This window comes from Mirounga angustirostris, unplaced genomic scaffold (assembly GCF_029215605.1).
Source record: "Mirounga angustirostris isolate CCGP_5_RB_7025 unplaced genomic scaffold, mMirAng1.0.hap1 SCAF_8, whole genome shotgun sequence".
NCBI lineage: Eukaryota > Metazoa > Chordata > Mammalia > Carnivora > Phocidae > Mirounga > Mirounga angustirostris.
In genome coordinates, this window is record NW_026991716.1 from 74,991,277 (window position 1) to 75,016,998 (window position 25,722).

At 37.3% G+C, this 25,722-nt stretch overlaps 1 protein-coding gene across 4 annotated transcripts in view; it reads left to right on the forward strand.

The window, feature by feature from the left end:
- ORC3 (origin recognition complex subunit 3) overlaps positions 1–23,405 on the forward strand; it is a 61,372-nt gene extending 37,967 nt beyond the window's left edge. For all 4 annotated transcript variants that reach the window (XM_045867211.3, XM_045867212.3, XM_064597847.1 and 1 more), the window contains 7 exons: positions 12,580–12,713; positions 15,802–15,878; positions 16,791–16,891; positions 20,118–20,259; positions 21,460–21,576; positions 22,335–22,414; positions 22,976–23,405. In XM_045867211.3, the coding sequence (XP_045723167.1) occupies positions 12,580–12,713; positions 15,802–15,878; positions 16,791–16,891; positions 20,118–20,259; positions 21,460–21,576; positions 22,335–22,414; positions 22,976–23,081 (757 nt within the window). In that variant the 3' untranslated portion in view covers positions 23,082–23,405. The remainder of the gene's footprint in view (positions 1–12,579; positions 12,714–15,801; positions 15,879–16,790; positions 16,892–20,117; positions 20,260–21,459; positions 21,577–22,334; positions 22,415–22,975) is intronic.
- The last annotated feature ends 2,317 nt before the right edge of the window (positions 23,406–25,722 follow it).

Below are 25,722 nucleotides of genomic sequence, written 5' to 3' on the forward strand. Positions count from 1 at the left end.
AACTTATCTTTTAAAGTTATAGTCATTTGTTTTTCTTGGCTTTACTTCTTACATATATGGTGACTTTTTAGTCTTACATAAAAATAGTGACCACTTGGATAATGAGAAAAGGGAAATGAAATGTGAGTTAAGTTTCTGCACACAGACTTATAATTTTCCTCAGTGAATATAAATGCTTATATGAAATATTATTTAAAAAGTCTGAGAACTGAATATTTATTAAGTCTTGGCTTCCTCTGGGTCCACAAGAAAAGAACAGATGGGCACAGTAGGAGGAAAATTCACATTGAAAGCACTTTAAGTCCAGAGACTTAATAATACAAATGTTAGTGATCTAGCAGGTGCAGCTTAAGATAGGAAACTAATTTTATGCTATCTGGAAAAATAACTCCCCAGGGAAACTAGATTGCCACTGAAAAGCTATGTTTTATTTGATTTTTTAAATGCCAGTAAGAGATTTCTGTGTACCTCTGTATATCAACTGAGACTTCGTTTGCTTTCTATTCAAGTCAACATGTCTGTCTCGACACCCGGTTGATTCTTGCTGAGTTTCCTCTTTAATCTTTGTGAGTAGTGATCGCCTTCCTTTTCCAGTTGGAGTATTCTCAAATTCGTAGATTCCTTTGTCAGAGAGGGGCTTGTTCTTTTCTTTCCGTATCTTTCTGGCATTGGTAATCTTGGGATACAAATCAAGGATCAAGAATGCCAAGGCCAATTCCGAACTAGAGTAAGGAAACATGAGCAGTAATAGTAATGGTAACAGTCCTGACCACTGTTGATGAAGGATTGCAGCGTGTCAGTCCCCATGTTAGGCACTGCCAGTGACATTTTCTGACTAATACCCAAGCACACCTTTGTGCAGAGACTGTTACCCAAATGGTACAACTCAGGTTGCTGAAGCACACACAGGGCTTAGAGGATCTGCCTAGGTCTCTTAGCTCTTTTTTTTTTTTTTTTTTAAAGATTTTATTTATTTATTTGAGAGAGAGAGAATGAGAGACAGAGAGAATGAGAGGGAGGAGGGTCAGAGGGAGAAGCAGGCTCCCTGCCGAGCAGGGAGCCCGATGCGGGACTCGATCCCGGGACTCCAGGATCATGACCTGAGCCGAAGGCAGTCGCTCAACCAACTGAGCCACCCAGGCGCCCTAGCTTTTTTTTTTTTTTTAAGATTTTTATTTATTTGAGAGAGAGCATGAGAGGGGGGAGGGTCAGAGGGAGCAGCAGACTCCCCGCCGAGCAGGGAGCCCGATGTGGGACTCGATCCCGGGACTCCAGGATCATGACCTGAGCCGAAGGCAGTCGCTCAACCGACTGAGCCACCCAGGCGCCCGATCTCTTAGCTCTTGATGGAACCAGAATTCTAATCCATATCTGACTTCACAGTTGTTGTACCTTCCATTGTTCTTTGCTAAGATCTAAAATACGGGTTTGGGGATCTGAGTAAAGCAGGAGCAACAAACAGAAAGTGAAGCTTCAGTCATCTGGCTAAGCTGAGGTAAGAAACACAGGAGTAAAAAAAGCACTAAGGATACAATATGGCAGGTGCAGCAAGGACAGGTTAGAGTCTGGGCACTACAGGAATCTGGGAATCTCCAAACTGGATTTCTTTTCCCTTTTGTGCAAATCGGCTGTGGACGAGAAGTCAGGGACACTTGTCAGTTTAGGCATTCTTAGTAGGAATCATCTGAATTTAGGAAACCAGACATTCTCATCACCTATCTTCAAACAGTTCAAGTCATGAGAGAAAATAAGATTAAATGACCACTGAATGTCACTTGCGAAGAAAAACTAAGGTGCTGTAGAAACATTTCCAACTTGAATATTCTTTGTTAAGTTCCTTAAAGACAGTATTTCTCTTGAAAAATCCCTTTTATGTGGAAACTGACATTTTTAACCATAGATCAACTTGATGAAATATTTTGTGACCATACAAAGTATTTAATTCCTAATATTTGTGTGGAACCACCAAAGAACCAGCCAAAACAATCTTGAGAAAGAACACAGGTGGGGAGGCATCATGCTTCTTGATTTCAAACTATATTACAAAGCTCTAGTAATCAAAAGAGTATAGTATTGACATAAAAAAAAGACACAACGATGAATGGAACAGAGAGCCCAGAAATAAATCCACACATATACGGACAATTAATTTATGACAGAGGAGGCAAGAATATATAATGCGGAAAGGACAGACTCTTCAATAAATGGTATTGGGAAAACTGGACTACTTTCTTACATCATTCATAAAAATCAACTCAGAATGGATTAAAGACTTGAACATAGACTTGAAACCACAAAACTAGAAGAAAATGTAAGCGAAGCTCCTTGACATTGGTCTTGGCAATGATATTTGGGCTTTGACACTAAAAGCAAAAATAAACAAGTGGGACTATATCAAACTAAAAAGCTTCTGCACAGTAAAGGAGAAACCCATCAATGAAATGAAAAGGCAGCCTATCAAATGAGAGAAAATACTGACAAATCATACATCTGATAAGGGATTAATATCTGAAATATATAAAGAACTCCTACAACTCAGTAGAAAAAAACAATGGATTAAAAAATGGGCAGAGGATCTAATCTAAACAGACATTTTTCCAAAGATGTACAGATGGCCAATAGGTACATGAAAAGATGCTTTAACATCACTAATCATCAGAGAAATGCACATCAAAACCACAGTGAGTGAGATAACACCTCACACCTGTTAGGATGTAACACCTCACAGCTGTTTGGATTTCTTGTGTTCAGAAGGACAAGATATAACATGTGGTGAGGAATACTTGTGCCCTGTTGGTGGAGATGTAAATTGCAGTCATTAGAGAAAACAGTGTGGAGATTTCTCAAAAAATTAAAAATAGAACTACCATTTAACCTAGCAATTCCGCTTCTGGGTATTTTACTGAAAGAAATGAAAATGCTAACTCAAAAAGATACCAGCATTCCCATGTTTATTGCCGCATTATTCACAATACCCAAGACATGGAAACAAGCCAAGTGTCTATCAGTGGAAGAATGGATAAAGAAACACACACTCACTCACACACTGGAATGTTACTCAGCCATAAAAAGAAGTTCTGCCATAACACTGAATTCAATACAGATTAGTGCTTGTCAGAGAATAGGTTAGTGCTTGTCAGAGGTGGGGGGTGGGCAAAATGCATGAAGGTAGTCAAAGGGAACAAACTTCCAGTTAGAGAATAAAGAAGCCCTGGGGATGTAATGTATAGTATGATGATTATAATTAATAACACTGTACTGCATACTTGAAAGTTAAGAGAGTAGATCTGAAAAGTTCTCATCACAAGAAAGAAAATGTGTAACTGTGTGGTGATGGATGTTAACTAGACTTACGGTGATCATTCCACAATATATACAAATATCAAATCATTTGTGTTGTACACATTAGACTAATATGTTTATTATATCAATCTTTTAAATTTTTATTTTTTTAAGATTTTATTTATTTGAGAGAGAGAGCTCACAAGCGGGGGGGAGGAGTAGAGGGAGAGGGAGAAGGGAGAGGGAGAAGCTCCCTCAGCAGGGAGCCTGACACAGGACTCAATGCCAGGACCCTGGGATTATGACCTGAGCGGAAGGCAGACGCTTAACCAACTGAGCCATCCAGGTGCCCCTAATTATCTCAATTTTAAAATGTACTTACAAGGTATTTATAATGGGGGGAAATGTCATGTATTCATGAGTAGGAAAAGACTTACAGAATTTTATATCACAGTTATTTTTAAAATGTGTGCAACAGACATTGATGTGCATGTGGGAAGCATGCAGGTGTGTCTTTATAATAGGTCATAATTTGACATGAGTGCATTGGTTCCACATGTCTTCCATAGACTTTCTTCTTTCAGTCAACTCTTGAAGCATGAAGACCACATCCCTATACAGGATATGAGTTGGTTTTCACTCAAGCATGTATCATTATATAAGGATATATATTTCACTTAAAACACCATTTGGGAACAGGAAGTGGTAAAAATGATGCTAACCCAGCAGTGAGCTAGGTGAGTACCCTGGGCTTTTTGTGGTCAGCTGTGAAACCACAAGGGGAAAAATTTACCTTTCTGTTGGAGAAAATGTCTAAATAGCCATCTAGAAATTAAACACTTGACCTAGAATTTTTCAGACTTTTGAAATTCAAAAATCCTTGCTTCAGTAATAAGGTTTTAAAGGTTGATAAAAGTCATAAGAGTCCTTGACTTACAGGAACATGATGGAACAGCTGGACCAGAAGAATACTGCAATCTCATATCAGTTGCCGTGGATTGCTAGGGCAGTGATTCTTGGGTTGAGGGTAATGAGAAGTGTGCCTGTCTTCTTAGGGAATTTATTCTGCCCCTCGCCCCATAATTAAGAATTACTCACCAAGGATTATCTCATTTTCTTCCAAATAAGGAAATCAGAGGCAGAAACATTGAGTGACTTTTCTGCAGTTGACAGAGCTGGAATTTAAATCTGAATCTTCAAAGTCAAGTCCATTTTTCAGCCCTATTCCAATTATTTGAGAGGTAGTATAAAAGGTAATTTCTGTAGGTTTGTGGCCAGTAGTCCATGTTCAGAACATACCACAGATACTAAAGTGAACCAGCCAAGCAAGCTTCTGTGGACTCAAAACCCCCGTCCTACCCTGACACGATGCATCTTGGCACAGAGTGTAGACCTATAAATGAAAGGAGCCACAGTGTCTAGTCTGCTTATCCCAAGTGTAACCTTATGAGTTTGCTATAGAAATAGATTTGTAAATTGATTGATAGCTAAAGGAATTTACTTTAGGCTGAAAGAAATTACTGATTTCTGAGTAAGGCTTTTGAGTTAAACAGTAATATATTAGCAGGTCAGCTCAGCTTTCACTGAGTTAAAAAAAAAACATGACCCAAGTAATAATATCAACATTTGATCACTTTAGCTTAGTTCAAAGAGACTGGGGATTTGGAATCTAAGTAAGGCATTGTTTTCTGACTTTGCAGATCAACTTTAGATGAGATTTAAAGATCTAGTCAAGAAAAATAGCACAGCTCCACAGTCTATGCAGTGCTTCCTAAATAGCGTAATTTAACTTTCAATGATCAAGATTTGTCCATGTAGAAGGTATATGAGACTGTACAGTTAAAATATAATTTCTTTCTTAGAATAAGGATTGCCGGTCCTGAATTTGCATCACAGGAGGTCCTCCACAGTCATCTGTACACTTGGGGTAAAATCAAACAGCTGAATTGTTGAAGCTCATTCTATAGCAAAAGATAGTGATAGTCGTGGTTTTTACAGTACAGATTTTCAGGCCTTAGTGTGCATAAGGATCAGCCGAGGTGTATTAAACATTTATACTTTTGCCCTCTCCCCAGAGATTCTGAATCTCTTGGGAACCTGGGTGGTGGGCAGAAGGCATCTGCATTGAACAAGCACTCCACCACATTTGGACAGGTAATTAGTCCAAAGGACCACACTTGGAGAAACACTGTTCTAGAAAATAAAGGGGAGTAAGAAGAGAGTACACAAAATTGAGGAGAAAATGAAGCCATCAAAGGAAAAGAAAAGGCTTTATTGGTGGAGGAGCTTGATGGCTTGAGGGAGGTGATCTCAGATTGGTTCTAAAACTGAAACCACGTATTCCACTGCTAATAGTGAGCAGTTTTTTATCTCAATAGACAAGATCTGAAATTTTATTTTGTTTTTTTTTTTTTAATCAAACATTTAGTGCCTACTATTTTCTGTTAGACAATGAACAGGTAACTAAGAAATGTTACTTTAAAAACTCAGAAATCACGGGGGTGCCTGGGTGGCTCAGTTGGTTAAGCGTCTGTCTTCAGCTCAGGTCATAATACCAGGGTCCTGGGATCGAGCCCCATGTCAGGCTCCTTGCTCAGCAGGGACCCTGCTTCTCCCTCTCCTCCCGCTTGTACTCTCTCACTGTCTCTCCTTTTCTCTCTCTCTCTCAAATAAATAAAATCTTTAAAAAATAAAATAAAATAACTCAAATCGCGAATCAAATTTAACTTGACAGCTTTTTTCTTTTAAAAAGAAATATAAATATATAAGATATATATGATATATAAAAATTGAAAAGTAGATAGTGCATCAATAAGATATGTATATATTTTAGTTTACTAAAGTTGTTTCTAACCATATAATTTAATTTATTCATTTTGACATACAGAAAAGAGCATGGTTTCTGCAAAGGGCACTATAACTTCTAAGCACTGCCCTACCTGAACCAGTTTGTCAGAGAAACTACTGAGCACCAAGGCCTGAGGTCATGAAACTATCAGTGCATAGCCATTGCCTTGTTTATCCAGTCTAAAAGGTTTTTTAAATGCTTGATATGTGGAGCCACTGATCTCATTACAAAGATGACCCTAGTTCTTACCTGCACGGAATTTTGGTCAAGTGAGAGATTAAGGTGGACAAGTAGGCACTTAGAATACAGAGTAGTAAGTGCTGTGATGGGTCAGGTCTCAGGTGCTAAGGAACTAACAGGCTGGACAGTGAACCTCCGCTGAGGAGGTCGAGCAGTTTCTCGGAGGAAGTAGCATCTAACATGAAATACCAAGGTTTGGGAGGAATTAAGCATATTTTTAGTTTTTGTTTCACTTGTTACCATATCGAATGCTTTGTTGTGTTGTCTTTGAAGAAAATAATCTCTGTGAATATGGTTTTTTTGTAAGCTTTTTTGTTTTCTTCTAGTCTTTATTGATACATTTGCAGGGTTGAGTTTTTGAATATTTTTAAAAGCTGATTAATGAAAATGTCTGTTTAAAACCTGAGAACTCATTATTTAGAGGATTTTTGCATTAGCCATGGATTGACCAGTTTCTCCTTATTGCCTGTTCTCAAGCAGACATTTATATAATCAGTACTTAAGCAGGAATTATTGGCTTTCTGCATGATGAAGCAGAACACTCCATTGCCCTGTAGAATGATTGTTTTTAATGATTGCTAAATGATTCCCTTTCTGGCTTAGTTAAGGAAACTTTTTTATTATTTTTTTTTTTATGACAACCCATAAAGCTTTTAACACATAAAGTATCACAAGCCTTTTTTGAATCATTTACCTGATGGTGATAAAAATCACTTAATCAGGTTGGTTAAAGATAAATAGCTCTTTTTCAGCATTCATGTGACCTATCCTAATGTGCTTTTCCCTTTCTCTTTAGTGGGGTGGCTTTCATACTTTTTAATTTTGATATTTTCTTTTCAATTTCTTTTAAAGCTAAATGCTAAATGGGATACGTCAGGATTCAAAAGCATTGTCACACTGTCTCCAGTTCCTCTCTTTTTCTCTTTTTAACTGATTTGGTTTTTACACTCTGTTAATAAACTACTTTGATCAAGGTCACCGGTGACCTTCATGTTCCTAAATCTGATGGTCAGTTCTACATCTTCATTTGTGTTAACCTATTATCAGCATTAACACAGTTCATCAGTCCTTCCCTTAGTGATGTTCAGGACCCGGACTCTCCGGTTTTTCTACCACCTGGGTGCATGCTCCTTCTCTCAGGCTTCCTCGGTGGTTTCTCTTCTCCCTGCCACCTTAACATTACAGTGCACCAGGGCTTATTCGAAAGCCCACTTTTCTTCTGACTGGCAGACTGTTATTCCATGTACCTATTTAACGTCTCCGCTTGCATATCCAAAATACATCTCAAAGTTAACATGTTCGAAACTGAATGTCTGATCTTCCCTTTAAACTTAGAATCGTCCAGGGGTCTTTTTATCCTTCTCGTTATTGAAAGCCAAAAACTTGTCTAAGTCACTGTCCTGGAAAATTGCAGAATTGTTTTCCCTGGCTTCATACATGTTCCCCTACAGGTTTTTCTCAAAACCGCAGTCAGCACAATCCTTTTTAAAATATATGCCATTCCTTTGCTGAGAACTCTCCACTAACTCCCCTTTCACTCAGAGTAAAAGCCACAGTCTGTACAATGACCCTACATGATCTAGCCCTGCATTGCCTCTCTCTTATTTCATTTCTTACTACTTGGTCTCTCTTTCCACTTCAGCCACCTTGGCCTCCTTGTTTCTGAACATGCAGACACACACTAAGTGTAGGACCTTTGCATGCATTGTTTCTCTGCCAGATACTTATATGGCTAACTCTCTCACCTCATTCACATGTTTGGTCAAATGTCATCTTCTCAATGAGGCTTAATAATCATTTTAAAATTGAAACCCACCTACTCCTCCCCAGCTTCCCCCCCCCCTTAGTTCTACTCAATACTTTCCTATAATACCAATTCTTAGCATATATATAGTAATATGAGGCAGAGAGATACTGTTTGTTGTCTGTGCTCTACCCCCTCATCCCCCCACCCTTGCTAGAATATAGGTTTCATGAAGACAGGGGTTTTTGTTTGACTGAGATGTACCCCAAATGCCTAGAACAGTGCTGGTATGTAGTAGGCATTTAATAAGTGTTCACTGAAAGAAAAAGAAAGAAAGAAAGAAGGAAGGAAGGAGAGAGGGAGGGAGGGAGGAAGGAAGGAAGGAATGGTTTTATGACTTAATAATTGAAACCCATTTTGAAAATTCAGCTTGAAAAATGCTAGTCTAGTGGCTAGACTCAATCCTTAATTTTCTATTTGGGGTGCTACTATATATTAAACTTTTGGGGATAAATTTTCATTTTTTTAGTTTTTAGTTTTGTTCAGTTTGGTTTGGTTTGGTTTTTTCAAAGTGCTTGTTGGAGTCATTCTAACAATAATCTAAATGAAAACAGTGCTTTTCTGATATTACTGTTTGTGTTCTATAACTTTGAAGGCCGTCATTTACTGTTAGCAATTTGCACTTTCAGATTTTTTTCCAGGCACAAACAGGTATTAAATCATACTATATATGATGTTCCACGATTTGGAATTTTGTGGAATTTGGTTGGTTTTTGTTGTGGTAGTTATTTGTTTTGCACCTAAATATTCTACCATGGACACTGTATCTTGAGATGCAGTACATGGATGCCAAGCCAGACTTGGTTCAGATCAATTTGGTAATTTGTCAGTTAACAGACTCTAGACAAGTGACTTGAATTTTGTTTCTCCATTTCCTTATTTCTTAACATGGGAATAATAATAGTAACTACATCATACAGTGTAGTAAAGATCAAATGCCACCAAAGCACATGTGTGTGCATACAAATGTTAGCCTTCATCACTAGTATCACTTCATTGTTTATCACAGCTACATCATATCCCCTATTTTGAAAATATAATATTTTATTTAATCAGTTCCTGGTTTGATATGTATTTAGGTCCTTTCTTATTCTTCACTGTTACCGTAGTCACCAGGGGTGAATGGTTTGGTACATTTGTATAATTATTTCCACAAAATAAATGCATACAGGCTTTCTGGGTCTAAAAGAACGGTATTTTTCCAAGGTATGCTTGTGCCAAAAATATGTCAGTATTGGTTTCCCCATACTCTTGCTGATGCTAGATATTACCAGGCTTAAATATCTTTCTTTTCTTCTAGTATCTTATGATTGATGGGCTAGTTCTTTCCCCAACCCCATGTCATACTCGCATTTTTATTCTGTAGTAATCTCTTTTTTTCAAACTAGTTATTTCTAGTACATCCCATCTCTTCCCCATTGAGTACAAATGCTATGGGATCAAATTCCCAAATATTCCTCAAGCTCTTTATAGACTCTTATTTTCACTATTGCCTGTCCATTCCTGTAAAGTACTGTCTGGTTTTAATCGCTGTATCTTACACCTTTTGGTATATTCATAGCCCTGCTACACACACTTAAGTATATACACATTGTTCCCCTTTTTTAGGAATGATTATTTTTCCAGATAAGTTTTGGAATAATTTTATTGGGTTTTAAACAAATACCCTCTGGAATTTTGTTTCAAAAAGTGTTAAAGGTATAGATTAATTTGGAATGAATTTGTATCTGTACAGTATTGAGGTTTAGAAGTAAAAAATGTCCATTTATTCAAGGCTTTCATTTTTTGATGTCTTACGTATTTGTTGTAAAGTATATTGCTGTGTTTTCTATAGTTTTTGTTGTCATTTTGAATATGCTCTTATCCATTACATAGTTTAATATAAGATGGATTCCATGTACGTGTAAGACATTAACACAGGTGTATGTGTCTACATGTCTTACATCGACGCATCCTTCACACTCTTTAATACTTACGCAGGTCTTTTAGATTTCCTAACCTTACAGTCACATCATATGTAAATAATAAATTTCATCTTCCTTTCTAATTTTTGTATCACTTTTTTTTTCTTAATTTGTTGTAGCAATTAGACTCTAGAATGATGTTAGATAATAGTGATGATAGCAGGTATATGTTAATTCTGTGTATGTATAATTTAATTGAAAAACTTTAATGACTTTATTGTGTTGATCACATTATTAGCTCTAACTAGCCTTACTTCAAGTCTTGTTTTATATTAAGCCAGAGAGTACTTGGGAAAGTATAAGATCTTGTGCTACTCCAGAAACTACAAGAACATCATCTTTGGCTAATAATAATAAAAAGAGTAGTAACTCTCTGAATTCCTAGAAGTTTACATCTGAAGTGAAGGATCTACCCCATCCAAGCAAATGCCATGTTAAAAGTTATGACTATAAAGTTTGATTTCAAAATTACATGACAATGCCATTTTTTCTTGCGCCCTGAAAGTGAGTAATAGGCTGGACTGTGCCTACCTGGAGACTCAGTTTTCTAAGCTGCAAACATGCCAGGTGTGGCTGCCTGCAGCCTGGGCCACTGGTTCTGTGGGTGCTGCCCGTGTGAGTGAGTTCCGCCTCAGCTTCTGCCCCTCCCAGCAGGCCCGTGCCAGGGAGTCCTTGGACCTGGGAAATGCTGATCTTGGCTATCTGAGTAGGGCTAAAGGTTAGGTATAACCGATTGTTCAGATGTATCTGACTTTGTGTCAACTCTCAACAGTTTAACTCCATCTGGGCAATAGAAAGCCAGACATTTTAAATAATGTCAAATGTAATCAAGAATTAAATGTGTTGGCTTAAAAAAAATAAAAATAAAAATAAATGTGTTGGCTTAGTTTTCTTTGACCTATTAGTTGCATTTCATTCCCAGATAGATTACTAATACTTTGGATAGATATTTTATTGTTGTGGAAGGAGGAAGAGAAGATTTTATACTTTTTTGTAAAACTAGGCAAAAGTTTACTTTTGTCCACCCCTACCTACCAGTTTCCATATTTACTGGCTGTTTGACATTTTTTTTAATTTTTAGGTTTGGGTTTAAATTTTAGTTGAAGTAACCAGCTTAATTTCTCAGTAGTCTCAGTCTACTTAGCTTTATAGCTTTTAGCTAACTTAGTAATAATTAGCATTTTCCCCAGATTTTTTATTATGAAAAATGTCAAACCTAAGATGGTTATCTTGCAGAATGGCCCACATTCTGGATTTGTCTGAGTGTTCCTTCATGACTAATATAAGAACTTAAAATCATCATAGTCTTCATTACGTAGGTCCATTTGCTGAGAATAATTTTCATACTTGTGTCATGGCACTTAGTAATTACTAATATTGACCTGATTCCATTTCATTCTGTTACTGGATATGATCTAGTGGAGAGATCCTATAAGTAATGGTTCTGAGAACAGGATCCTAATTTTAGAAGGTCTGTGTTCTTGGGTGCCTGGGTGGCTCAGTTGGTTAAGCGTCTGCCTTCGGCTCAGGTCATGATCCCGGGGTCCTGGGATCGAGTCCCGCATCGGCTCCCTGCTCCAGAGAGCCTGCTTCTCCCTCTCCCACTCCCCCTGCTTGTGTTCCCTCTCTCGCTGTGTCTCTCTCTGTCAAATAAATAAAATCTTTAAAAAAAAAAAAAAAAAAGAAGATCTGTGTTCTTTCCATTTCTAACAAAGATCTCCTCTGTGGCCTTGAATGAGTTATACAACCATTCCACCTGTGCTATATAAAACATGGAGAATTGCTTACCTCTTTTAAAGTTCAGTGGGTTTACTGACTGATGTTCATAAAGCCCCATAGAAGATGTAAAACATAGCTAAAACGGTAATAATTAGAGAAATGATTGTGATTTTTTTTTTTTTGATGCTTTCAAACAAGCTTTTGTTTAGCCTTTGTGTTATATCCTCAGCAGACATTCTGTCTCATATTTAGATCTGAAGGAAAGGGACACTAACCTTAAACGCCTACTGGGTTTTAAGCGCTGTGCTAGAGTCTTCAAAGGCATCTTCTCATTTAATTTTTAAGCCTCCGTCCAACCTGTGAGATATGTGAATTCTTATTTCCATTTTATAGACAAGGAAACCAAGGGTCAGAGGGGTTTAGTAGCTTGCTCTGTATTACAAACATAGTGTACGTGCTGCCGTCAGGCTGTGAGCACAGAGCTCTGTACGTTTTGGAGCTCTGTACATTTTCTAAGTTGAGCTTCATCATGAGAACTTTTCTAAATACTTTTGAAATGTCACATATGTTGAAGAAGATCTCTTCCCCCAAATTTGGTAGCTACTAGTGAAGAATTTATACCATCTTCATCGGACCAGAAACATTTAATATGCAGACAGTGTTTTTTTAAGTATATTAATTTTCCAGTTACAGTATATCTTCTGTCGTTGATTCTGTTCTAGGATGTTGGCAAAGGATGAACTGATGACCATTCTTCAGAAATGTTTCCAGGTTTTTAAGTCCTCTTCTGAAAAGCAGCTTGAGGGCACAGCAAAGAGAATAGAGGAGTTTCTGGCCCAGTTACAGAGTCTTGATGGTGAGAATATAATATCTTGCCAATTCTACTGGCTATGACAGTTATTTAAATAAAATAACATGGAAAATCCCACTTTCTGATGTTTCAGAGATGAAGAGATAAAGTAGTTCATGGTCAGTCAGCATACCAACCCTCAGAATATAGTATCTTGACCATCACAAATAAGATGAATGGTTCTCTTCCAGATTTGGTTTAAACAGTGAAAATCCTCAAATGGGCAAGAAAAAAAATTCTTCTCCCAGATGGACAGTTTAGAGGACTTATCTTTAAAAACAAAAAGGCAACAAAAAGAAATGAAAAGGTTGGAGAGAGTAGCAGGGCATCATAATTAAGGACTCCTTTTACATGTTTTTTCTTAAGTATTTCATCAAGTTCTTTACAGATTTCAAAAACACTGCATAAATCATTTGTAAGCCTGAAAAATTAATAGCTGTGAACCACTTTCACAGCAGTGAGGCTCATTGGTATGCTGATTACCAAAATATGCATGAGGTTGGCTGTAATCGGATTTATTAAAGCTGGAATGAACTGAGGCAGCCTGGCATTCCCCAGTGTTGGAGTCTTGACACTTTCCTTTTGCCTGACTGCCATGCCATCATTTCTGTTTGCTGAATGCAGGGGTAGCCTGATTGTGTATAGGTAGCCATGTCCTGTTTTCTAAGGCACTATGGATTGATGCTGATCATTCACTTTTCATGGGCTCTTCTCTTGCTCTTGTTCTAGCACTTAAAGTATGGCATTCTTTTGGGAAAACAAAACGAGTGTGCACCCTTTATTTCCCCCTATTTAGGGAAATTGTAGTTTGGGAGGTTGGGGGAAAGAGGCAGCTTGGTATGTAAGCACATAGATGGGACATGGCATGGTGAAAATATTTCACTTGGAATGTCTGTATCAGTCCTTTCTATGTTTGGCAAGTGTTCATCTTGAAAATCCTTTACATTAAAGGCAAATGCTTTTGCTGAAATCCCTCCATATCTCTCCACAGCTGCAATGCTAGGTACCTGATGAGTGCTTAGTGGAAGATGAAGAGACAGTTTGCTTGCCTGGAGTGACATGAGTTAGCCAGAATGAGTTAGTACAGTAGTAAGAGGGTTTGCTTCAGGTTATTTGTAGGCATGCTCTTTTGCACTACAGCTTGAGCTGAACCATTTTTTAAGTCATAAAATTTTAAAGAACTAGAAATCAGTATCATAGAAATCATGTAGTTCATTTACAAACAGAAACTAAAGCCCAAGAAGAGAATGTAACTTGCTCTAGATCCCACAGGTAGCTAGTGCTAGCACTCAGGCTAGAGCCCACCTCTCAAGCCAGCTCATTGTTGATTTTTCTCTCATTCATAATTTAAATGCCTCTTTAAAAAAAAAAAAGATTTTATTTATTTATTTGACAGAGAGAGACACAGTGAGAGAGGGAACAAAAGCAGGGGGAATGGGAGAGGGAGAAGCAGGCTTCCCGCAGAGCAGGGAGCCCGATGCGGGGCTCGATCCCAGGACCCTGGGACCATGACGTGAGCCAAAGGCAGACACTTAAGGACTGAGCCACTCAGTTGCCCTGATAATTTATTTTTTTCTTTCTTTTTTTTTTTTTTTAAGATTTTATTTATTTATTCATGAGAGACAGAGAGAGAGAGAAGCAGAGGGAGAAGCAGGCTCCCCGCAGAGCAGGGAGCCCGATGTGGGACTCGATCCCAGGACCCTGGGATCATGACCTGAGCTGAAGGCAGACACTTAACCGACTGAGCCACCCAGGTGTCCCAGTTGCCCCGATAATTTAAATGCCTCTTAACTGTGGTCACTGAGACAGTGAGGGGACACCCTTAAGGACATAAATTAGGTAAAAGACTTATATAAGTAAATTAGGTAAATTTCAGTCTTTTACAAATTAGGTAAATTTCAGTCTTTTACTCAGATTTTTGTAAAATAAAACCTTAGATATTATAGTAAATTAACAAGCTGGTGAAACAAATTCTGTGATGTGCTAAATAATAAAGGAATGCAGCTTTTAGAAATGGGAAGGTTGGAGATTAAGATCATTAACATTCGAAAGGTAAAGAACTTTAAAGTTAGGACAAAACCAGTGTCTTGAAGAAATATCTGTATTTCTCTATTCTCAAAATGATACACAGTTAATAATAAAGTGAAATTAAACCCCCACATTGGACAAGTACAAATACTTGACTGTATGCTATTTCTGGTTCCTTAACGCTTAACTACATTTTACAATCTGGGTTTAAAATTACATTTGGAGGGTTGATTAGGTCAGAGTTTCATATATCAGATTTATTTTTAAGGCTCTGCTATGTGTTAATAAAATGGGGCAAAGAATTTACTAGATAATTTAATCTTAAGTTATATCTTTCTTGAACCAAAAATTATCCATAGTGAAGAAATTTATTGAGAACGATGCAGATTCTACAGCTGCATCCTCTTGTCTTAGATTTAGTCCAAATAAGCCACGTCAATATGAGGTTCCTAAAACCTGCCTTTCCTAGGAAAGGGTAGCCTCATGCGCTCTAGAAGCACAACTACACCTTTTACCAGATAGGGTTTTCTATTCCTTTTGCTAAAGAACTATGGTGTACTTTGTTTCAGTAGATTATTTCAAACCTTTTACACACTACCTTTTTCATACTCAAACAGCCTTGTGTCAAAAATAGTGAATTGGAAGGTTGAGGCCAGGTTTGCCAGGGTGTGGGTTTGTGTTGTTTATGGTCTTGGCATACTCAAAGGAATACAGTTTGAATTTGTTTTTAAAATGCTATTTATAACAGCACAAAGATTTGTAGCTTTTTGCTCTTGGCTTGTGGGGTTTTGTATGTTTGTATTTTGTTTTGCTTGCATTGTGGTCATGTTTTTAAAATCCAGTAGCTGGTTTTTTGAAGGCATCTCTGCAGCGTAATTTATGTAGTATTTATTTACCTTCAGCTTCTGGGAGAAATCCTTTATTTGATGGAACCTTGATCCCTTGCCACATTGAAAAAAAAATAGATGAAACGTTTATTTCCCTTGGAGTAGTAGGAATACTTCTTCTCTTTGACTTGAATGGATTTACCTTAGTTGCTGTATATTGTTTTTTTATTAAAAATTAGAAGCCAAAGAAGAAGAAGATACTTCTGGGTCACAGTCAAAGGGGCTTCAGAAGACAGACCTCTATCATCTGCAGAAGGTAACTTTTCCTTCCAACTGCATCCTGCCACTCCTTTTTTCCAGTGCGTGCTCTAGATTGGCTCTGCCTACATGTTTTTGTTTTTATTTTTAAACCACCACCAGGAACAAAGCAGATTTTGTAACTCACTTATAAATTGAACATCCTGTTTATCTGATCCATTGCCATCCTCATTCTGTATTTATGAAGTCTGTACTAGCCAACATAGGTAGAAACTGTTCCTTTGGCTAAAAGGAACAGAGAGAAAAAGAGAATAAACCACTAGTAAGGAAAAACTGGGGACACTGTTGCAAAAAGGAACCTGATTATTTATCTGATGTATTTGTTTTTGGATCAAACAGAGAAATCCAAAAGAGCCTTACCCATTAATTTTAGATACTTTTCTTGATTTTTTTAATGCATATTCAGTATAGAGAGCAGAAACTGAGCCACAGTACATCCAACATAGTCTTTTTCAGATAATTCTAACTTTAGGATCTTGGTTGTCAAAGTAAAGATCCTTCTTTGTATCATGATACCAAGTTATGATAAATGTAGAGTAAACTTTCAAAGCAAGACAGAACACATTGAATTTATTCTGTTTAGATGGCCAAAGGCTAAGGTGTTTTGTTTTTGTTTTTCTTTCTTTTAAGTCTTTTTCTTAACTGAAGTAATGGGTTACGGATTGTGGGCACTCTACCATGAAAGCAATAAAGTGAGGTGTCCTTTTTCTCTTTCCCTGAAAATCCACGTGATATATATTTGAAGCAAGATACTCTGTAGAGATTCTTTCTAGACCTTAAAAGTAAAAAATAAACAACCCATTTTGATCTGGTTCTTACTCTACACATTCTGTGTAGGGACCCAGCACTCCCCTGTGAAGAGTTTTCTGTTGCAGAATCACCAGAAAAAAATATGTTCTTTCATCCATAGTCCTTATTGGAAATGAAGGAATTAAGAAGAACAAGTAAGAAGCAGACCAGGTTTGAAGTACTGAGAGAAAAAGTTGTCAACTTCATTGACAGTCTGGTGAGGTGAGTCTGTTGCTCTTAAAAAGTTACAAATCAGGCTGTTTTCTCAACAACATTGGGGTGACAGCTGTCCATAGCCAGTCCAGGGCACTTTCTCCTAGCTTGGGCTTTATGCTTTTCAGGTCCCTCCATCCAGCTTAGAATTGTAATTTTGATTCATTTTTCATCCTTATTAAGATGTCTGATCAAATGACTAGCTCAGTCCTTTACTGCCGGTTCAAGAACACAGATTTAAATTTGATCTAGTTCATTAGGCTGGCGTGGGGGGTAGGATGGGGGTGAAAACAGAAAGTGAGTGTTTTTTCCCGTTTCTAAGAGTGTTTGCGTTGCACTTTATCCTTGCTTTGTCTTTGCTGGGAGTATGCTGGATCTGGGCCAAGCCCAGAAGACAGAGCAGGCTAGCTGTGATGCCCTCTTTTATCCAGAGTAGAGGACTTCTAATTCTAAAGAATACCAGTGTAACTTATTATCAGCACTAAATTCATGTTGAGAAACGTTCTCATAGTAATTTAGAAGTCCATTAGCTCTGCCTGTATTTTAAGATGATTCCTTTTTGGGAAACCCAAGTCATTCTAATTCACGGATTTCCCAAAAGCCAGTTTTATGTAGGTGTATGAAATAACCCACCTAAAAGCTGCCTTTCAGGCAGTTGGGACATGCTATAGGGGAAAAAAAAAAAAGAGAAATGTGAAAAATAAAATGATTTAGTAATTAAAAAATAGGAAAAGATATCATTGCTTCTTGTTTTTTTTAACAGTTCAAACAGCAGGCTAGGCACTGAATATAATCAAAATACTGAAAAGAACAGCTCAGTCACTGAAGACAGTAGTTTCCTGATAAATTACCTATCCTCTTAAAAGTGAAAAGTTCCATTTTCCAGGACAGTGTGGGAACAGGGTCATTGTTCCTAATCACTGGGGAGAAATTACTAATGTCATGAAGGAAGTCCAGATGATCAACCAAGTGTGACAAAAGGAAGGTTAAAGTGAGAAATGTGTCATGTTACAAGTGATGCAATGCAATACTGAACTGACCTGACCTACTAGCCAGAATTGACCTTTTAGAACTCATACAGTTAACCTTGCCCTACTGGGCTTTCCTGTTCTGGTAGTTTCTTGCCCCAAGTATCTGACTCTTTTCTTTTACCAAATTGTGACCATTGCTATTGCTGAAAAAAATTATAGTGTATTTTAGCATAACTTACAGGCCAAATGTCAGGTTCCTTTCTGAATTCCCACAAATCCCAAGTTACAGGCTCTGAAATCAAACAACCATTCCTAATTGTGTTTTACCTCTGAGAAGTTAACTGAAATAAAGGTATGACTGAATTGTGCTGTGTTGTGAAATCACAATGTTCTCCATACCAGGATTTACTGTCTTTATCAAGATTGAATATCCCAGGCAGGAAGAGATTAGGACTGTAGCATGTTAGAGCTAAAAGAGACCTAAGGAGTCATGTGGCCGCTAAAACCCAGAGTGAAGCTAGGACTCATGGAAAGTCACACAGTCCTGGTCTGCTGACGACCAGCACAAGTCCCTCTCCATTTCTCCATACTTTGTCCAAGAGGGCCACATCACAGATGTTTGAACAGAGCTTGGAGTCCTGGAGAAAAGACGTTTGTTAAAGATAAATATAAGCAATAGACTCCAAGAGACAGGGTTCCTAGTTTACCATGAGCAGCACTTGATGAAACTCCTGAGAATGGAGAATAAAAGTGCTACTTTCTACATTACTATTTTAGCCCTTGTTGATACTAAGTGGTCCCTACCCACTCCCTCAAAACCACTTCTCTTTTGTTTGTGAACTCTGATCTGAATCCAAAATGAGCACCATGCAGTGCTCTAGTGCTGGGCTCATTTCTTCTTATCTCCACATTTGCAGTTGGACAAAAATTCTCATGTATGATGTTTTGTCAACCAATGTAGCAGCCCAGTGTGAACAAAATACAGGCAAATATTTTATTTTGCCTCTGATGAAGGTTCTTTGAGGATATCCAAAAAGGCCTTTTGCCTCAGTAATTATCTGAATTTCTAAACATTAAATATAAAGATGTTAAAAAGGGAGAAGAGTACAAATGTGAGGTAATTTTTCTGAAATTGACTGTGTCTGCTTACCTTCTTTGATTGCCAGTCCTTATTACATAGCAGGACTTCAACAGGGTCTTTTAATGACAGTCATTATAATGACTGGAGACAAACAGCCTGAGGTTGGTAGGAAGAGTTTATGGTCAAATTACAAATGGGTAACTAGCTGGCTAGGGAGGCAGTTGATGTTACAAAACCCATGCCAGAGGCTACAGCTGAATTAACATACTTTTGAGTAAGAGGTTAGCAGTACTTAAGGTATGGAATGCTGATCCTTAGAGTCATAACCGAATGCTTTGTGAATGGTTTTACTCTGCTTAACTCTGGGGAAGGAGCAGGGGGCCAGGAGTTCTCTTGAGATGGGGAGATGTACAGGGTTAATACCCTCTCCACTACCTCTCTTCCTCAAAGCCACTGTGAACTTTCTCATGTTTTTTTCCTAAGTTCAGATTTCATTAAAATTAGGTTGTCACCTCACTCATAAATAGGATTAAAAAACCCAAGTTATAGTGGTTTGTCTAACTGAAATTTTAATGATGAACAATTTGCTTGTTTTCCAATATTCTGAAGCTAAAACTTAGCCTTTTCTGCCTTCTTAAAGTAAAATGTTAATTCTAACATACAAAAACCTTCCAGGTATCATTTCTATGGAACATATCAATTAAAACATTTTCTGTGATCCAAAAAGAATTTCCTAAATTCTTAATCCCAGGTCTGAGGCCTGTGTTTAAACACACTGTTAAGAGTTAAATGTCTGCTGTGGCAAGGAATGTGGCTATCTCAGTTTTCTAAATAATTACTTTAAGAAAGTATTCATTAATATTGTAAGAAATTCTGCCTTTAAGGTTTTGAGCAGAAATGTAACATAGGTACATTTATTTGTTCCTAAAGGTTTAAATCAGAACTGAAATACAGTTTCTTAAACTCAAGTGAATATGAAAATTTTTAAAATTATATGTTAGAGGTAAAATTCTCAGTGAACCTGTACTATTCTATTTGGCTTTGGTTTCATTTGTTTGTTTTGGTTATTGATTTTGCTTTTTGAGTTCATTGCTCTACCTTCCACAGAGGATTGACAAAAATGTTATACTGAAAATAAACCTGTGCTTATCTCAAAGTGAATACCTCGCTTTGGCTGTTTCAGAGAGTATCTTCTGCCTCCAGAGACACAGCCTCTGCACGAGGTGGTGTACTTCAGTGCCGCCCACACCCTGCGTGAACACCTAAACGCTGCTCCCAGAATCGCCCTCCACACTGCACTCAACAATCCTTATTATTATCTCAAGGTAAAAAGCAGATTCCTTACTCTGAAAGTTTAGTTCAGACCCCAGGCTTTATTTGCCACAAAAATTCTGTGAATTTGCAGTCCTAACTAGTGGGGAGTTGGTAGTGCAGGATTATACCTCTTTCAGGTTTTTTAAAAAAATTCTTTAGACTCCATAAAATCTATGAAGAATGTTCCAGTGTCCCGGTTTCCTGTTCCAAAATGGCACTCAAGCTAGCATGCTAAGTATTACAAGAGAATACTGAGTAGGAAGATATAAATCAATGGTTTTCAAGGATGGTGGTAGTGGAGAACTTGAATAATTTCGTATTTAAAGCACGAAATATTTTTATTATATAAACCACAAATTTAAATTTTTCTCTTTAATGAGTAGGTCACAGAAGAGATCTGGTATGATTTTAGGAGTCTTTGGGAGGATATGTTACAATCTCCGTGCGTATGTATGTGTGAGACACTTTCTCACTAAGAACCATGGATTTTGAATAAATTAAAAAAACTGATTGTTGGGGCACCTGGGTGGCTCAGTCGGTGAAGCTCCAACTCTTGATTTCCTCTCAGGTCGTGATCTCAGGGTCGTGAGATTGAGCCCTGTGTTGGGTTCCACGCTCAGTGCAGAGTCTCCTTGAGGATTTCTCTCCAACTGCCCACCTCCCCCAAATAAATAAATCTTTAAAACCAACCAACCAACCTGATTGTTTTCGTAGGGGTTAGTTAGGATCTGCAGCGATTGACAACATAGTCTTGTCTTTGAGAGCTAACGTACAGCCCTGGTAGTGATGTGTTGGTATTAACAGAGTGTAATTATTGCTATAATTATAAATGTTGGAAGTGGCATTTTACTAAAAATTCCCAAGGAAGTCTATAAACTTTTCATGGAAACAGAAATGCATTTAGGGTCTCAGACATTCATAATGTATGATTAAAATGAAAAAATTAGTAATTGGATTAATATGAAAAATATGCTTTTCTTCTGATCCTGAGTATTCCTCTAATGACTAGAAGCTAAGGGGATTATGATGAACACCTAATCCTAAACAAGAACTAGATAACTGTTGGGGAGTAAAGGTAGCTCACTAAATAAAGGAAACCAAAAAGACTCCATTTACTGGCTTACTGAATTTAGTTTGGGGGTTCATTAATATCTGCTTTTGTTCCTAATCATTTCTAAAAAGTAGTCATCTTAGTTTACTATTGTTTTTAGAATGAAGCACTGAAAAGTGAAGAAGGCTGCATTCCAAATGTGGCCCCAGACATCTGCATTGCATATAAACTGCACCTAGAGTGCAGCAGGCTCATCAACCTTGTGGACTGGTCAGAGGTAGGTCATGGGGAACAGAGTAAGCTGTTTATTTGTCTAACCATCTATGACAGTTCTAGGGTTTTTATACTTTTGGGACTTTAGAACTCATCTTTCATTTTTTTTTTTAATGCCCTGTTCTTTTGTTTGGAAAGCATAAATCACCTCATACTGTAAAATCCCCTCCAGAAAAGCAGCTAACTGCTCCACAGTATCTATCACTCCAAGTCCCCTGCACTCTAATTCCACACACCTCAACCAAGCCAATTCTGCATTCATGCCAGGTCAAAATAAGTACGTGACCTAACCCCACAGTTAACAGTAAGCAAAAGCTAAACAGTTTAGGTTGGTTCTGTTTTTCCACAAAATAAAGGTGTATTATTAACTAGCATTTCCTTTATCATAAAAAAGAAAAAAAAAAATCAGAATAACTATACAACAGATTTAGCAATCAGGAAGTAAAGGAATACTTCATAAGACAATGTAAGAGTGTAGTTATTAAGATAAATAATTTCTTTTCCATCCTCAGAAGAGTATTATAAAGTTAACTCTGTTGAAGGCCTTATTTAACAGATGTCACCATTTAAAAATATGCATAACTGGCACCGTCTAAGAAGAAAAGTTTTGAGAATCTGAAATTTGGTGTAATATTTAAAAAATATGCCAGCTATCAGCAGCAGCAGTGCTTGACCTGCCTTCATACAAGAGTCAGCAAGTGCAATAAAAAATATTTGGCAGTGGTAGAGATTTTTATTTTCTTCTGTCTTGTCTCTCAAAAGGCTTTTGCAACAGTTGTGACAGCTGCTGAAAAAATGGATGCAAATTCTGTAGCCTCAGAAGAAAGGAATGAAATTATCCAGTATCCTTTTAACAAACCAGTTGTGTAATGTCTGAGTATACATAGAGTATTAAGTTTATAGTTTCTCTAGACCTACAATAGAGATTTATAAAGATGTTTTCCAAACAACCTTATTACTTGGTAATATTAACCATACCATCCCAGAATAACTTGTTTCTAAGTATCGATTCTGCATTTAATCTAAAATGAGACCAAATTAAAATATTTGGTCTACAGCTTCCATCAAGGTCATACTCCAGAATTCAGCAAAAATGTCCAAAAACTGTCATTTTTGTAATTCTCTATTTTTCTATGGTGATTATGTACTTTTAGAATTTGAAGAGGAAGCAATTTTCATAGTGTATGAAAAATCAGAATTAGGTGTTAGGTACTTCACCATTCATGTCTTAATGAAGGTGGATTCTAATTACATTTGATGTTTTCCAGTAAGGGTTATGGTTTAATTTAGCATATGTATTTGAACTATACTTCAGTTTAACAAGTGATGTTTTAACATTGAGATTTTAACTTCTTTTTGTCAAAAAATGTAAAGTGGTAAATTTCCTTAGCCATAGCCTCTAGTGCTCGGTTTATTAGAGCTGTTTCTGAACTAGAACTTTTAGGATTTATAAAACCCACCAAACAGAAGACTGACCATGTGGCAAGGCTAACGTGGGGAGGCTGCTAGAAAGCCAGTGAATGAAGCCAGAAGTACCACATAAAGCTTAAGAGAAAAAGGAGACCAGTCATATTTACATACCAGAAGACTGTTGGCAAGAAATGTGTAATCCCTGTGTGCTGTCTGATCAGAAAGTAGACTGTTAACCCCAAACAGGAATATATCAAAACACCTTTGGAGTACTTTAGAACCCAACAAATGACATGCTTACATTGTAACTAAAACTTCTCCCACATTATCACTGTAATTTTCATTGTCATTACGAAATTATAAATTGTTCTTGAGCACACATAGTTTATAATGGTAATAAATTCCTTTATCCAGGAGTAAAAATTTGTTACAGTTGATTTAATATCACTCATTCCTGCTCCCCCAGTTTCTTGGACTGGCATTCCTTACTTTAGTAAATTGTGTAGTAAGATAAATATCCTACAGGTTGTTTCTCCTAGTGACTATATAGGTTCTAAAACCGCCTCTGCTGCCCCATTTTTTTACTCTAAAAACTTAAAAAATCCCAAGCTCTTTGGCTTTATGCTTAAAGGCAATAAATATTCTCCTTTAGGATGACCTGTCATGGAGTTGTAGAGCCTTTAAGACCTTTAGAGATCACATCTCAATCTTGTAAAATCCAAATGAGGAAAAAGTAAAACCCAAATGAAATGACATCTGGATGGATCTCTTCCATGACAAGAACTCATCAAGACAATGAAACAAAGATACCCCCAAGTTCATTATTTAATATTCTACTCTCATGAGAATTCTGGGACATATCTTTAAGAGTATTCACTAACTTACCAAAATTACCATGCAAATATGACCACAAGGAAAACATCCAAATTCAGTAAAAACTATCTTGGGTCACAAACATTAGTGCTATGTAATTGTAGGCCTTTTGTGTGTGCTTTGAGGACAAATTTAATGTATAACTATTTTAAAATTTATTATAAAGAAATTTGATAGCTTAAACCTCAATTCTGGAGTGTGAAGGACGTATCATATAGTATAGAGTATCTTTGTCTTCTGACAACATGATGGGCTGAAATGACATTAATGGGTAACTGCTGCCTTCCCCTCTTCCTGTTCCCAAAACATAATAGATCCCCAAAACAAATTGTCAGAATGTTGCCGGGCTCAAAAAGAAAGGGAAATCCCAAGGTACCAGAAATAAAGAACTGCATGCCAGAGCAGAAAGCATCTAGCCCTGCAGAGCTTTGAGAAAGACAATTACCAGAAGAGCATTACTCGGGCGCCTGGGTGGCTCAGTTGGTTAAGCGACTGCCTTCGGCTCAGGTCATGATCCTGGAGTCCCGGGATCGAGTCCCACATCAGGCTCCCTGCTCAGCGGGGGGTCTACTTCCCCTTCTGCCCTCTTCCCTCTCATGCTCTCTGTCTCTCATTCTCTTTCTCTCTCAAATAAATAAATAAAATCTTAAAAAAAAAAAAAAGAATAGCATTACTCTTAGCTAAATGTCGTCTCATCTTCATCTAAAAGATGCCAGGATTTCTTACTGAGCAGTAAATACATATAAATATGTGCACAAAGAGCTGTCAACTTTGAAATTAAGTAATTTATGATATACAAACACAAACATCACCACCATATGGGAAGAAACTGGACAAACAGAGGCTTTTGACACTTTGGAATCCATGTGTTAAAGGCAGAGCCTCTGCCTCCATAGAGAGGTGAATGTAATCTTATGTCTCTTGGATGTGATCACCAAACTGAGTATGAACAGAGGAGGCAAGGAGCCCAAGGTCAAACTCTGGGGCATATGTATGTTTTAACAGTTGGAAAAATGACTGGGCAGCAGGGAAAAGGGAAAAAAGACAGTTACATAGAAGAACCAGATAGACCAAGAAGGAGCAGCCAATAAATGAGGAAAATCAGGCAGGCATGGTATCTTGCAAGCCAACTGAAGAGTGTTTCAAGGTCAAATGTTGATTAGATTTAACAACGTGGAAATCATTTGTGGTTAACAGTAGTGGAGAAATGTCTGTTAGGGAACATGTATGACCTAACAAATGTCCAAACTTACCACTAGTCCTGGGAAAGCCATACATGGTGTAATGTAAATGAAGACAACATTATCTTGTACTGTTGCACAAAAGGTTTAAATAAAAACATTAGAGCTAACTTTGTTATTACAGGGAGTTCAAACTGATATAAAAGGTTAAATTAATGACATCACAAGCATTCAGTTAGATAACAGGTCTAGCTGTTTTGATTGAATCCTGCTTTAGGGAGAAAAAAAGCTGCAATTGCAATGACATTTGGGGAACAAATGGGAAAATCTAAATATGGACTGGATATTAAATTAGGTATTTTAAGTGGAATAATGGTATCAATATAGGAAAACCCACCTTATTCTTAGGAGATGAATCGTGTGTATGTTTTTTGAAAGTTAAAAATACATACGTATGAAACAAATGGCAAAACAGTTTTTCACTTTAAGTGGATCACTGGACTGTTCTTTTAGCTTTTCTATGAATTTTTTTTCCTAATAAAAGATGGTTAAAAGAGGCAAGGGAGGACGACTAGAAAATTCTTGACTTTTACTATAAAGGTTACAGAGCAGAAAAATAGAGTAGTAACTAGAAGAGGGATCACAGGATCAAGTTTTTTTTTTTAAGACAGACTTTAGAGCAAACG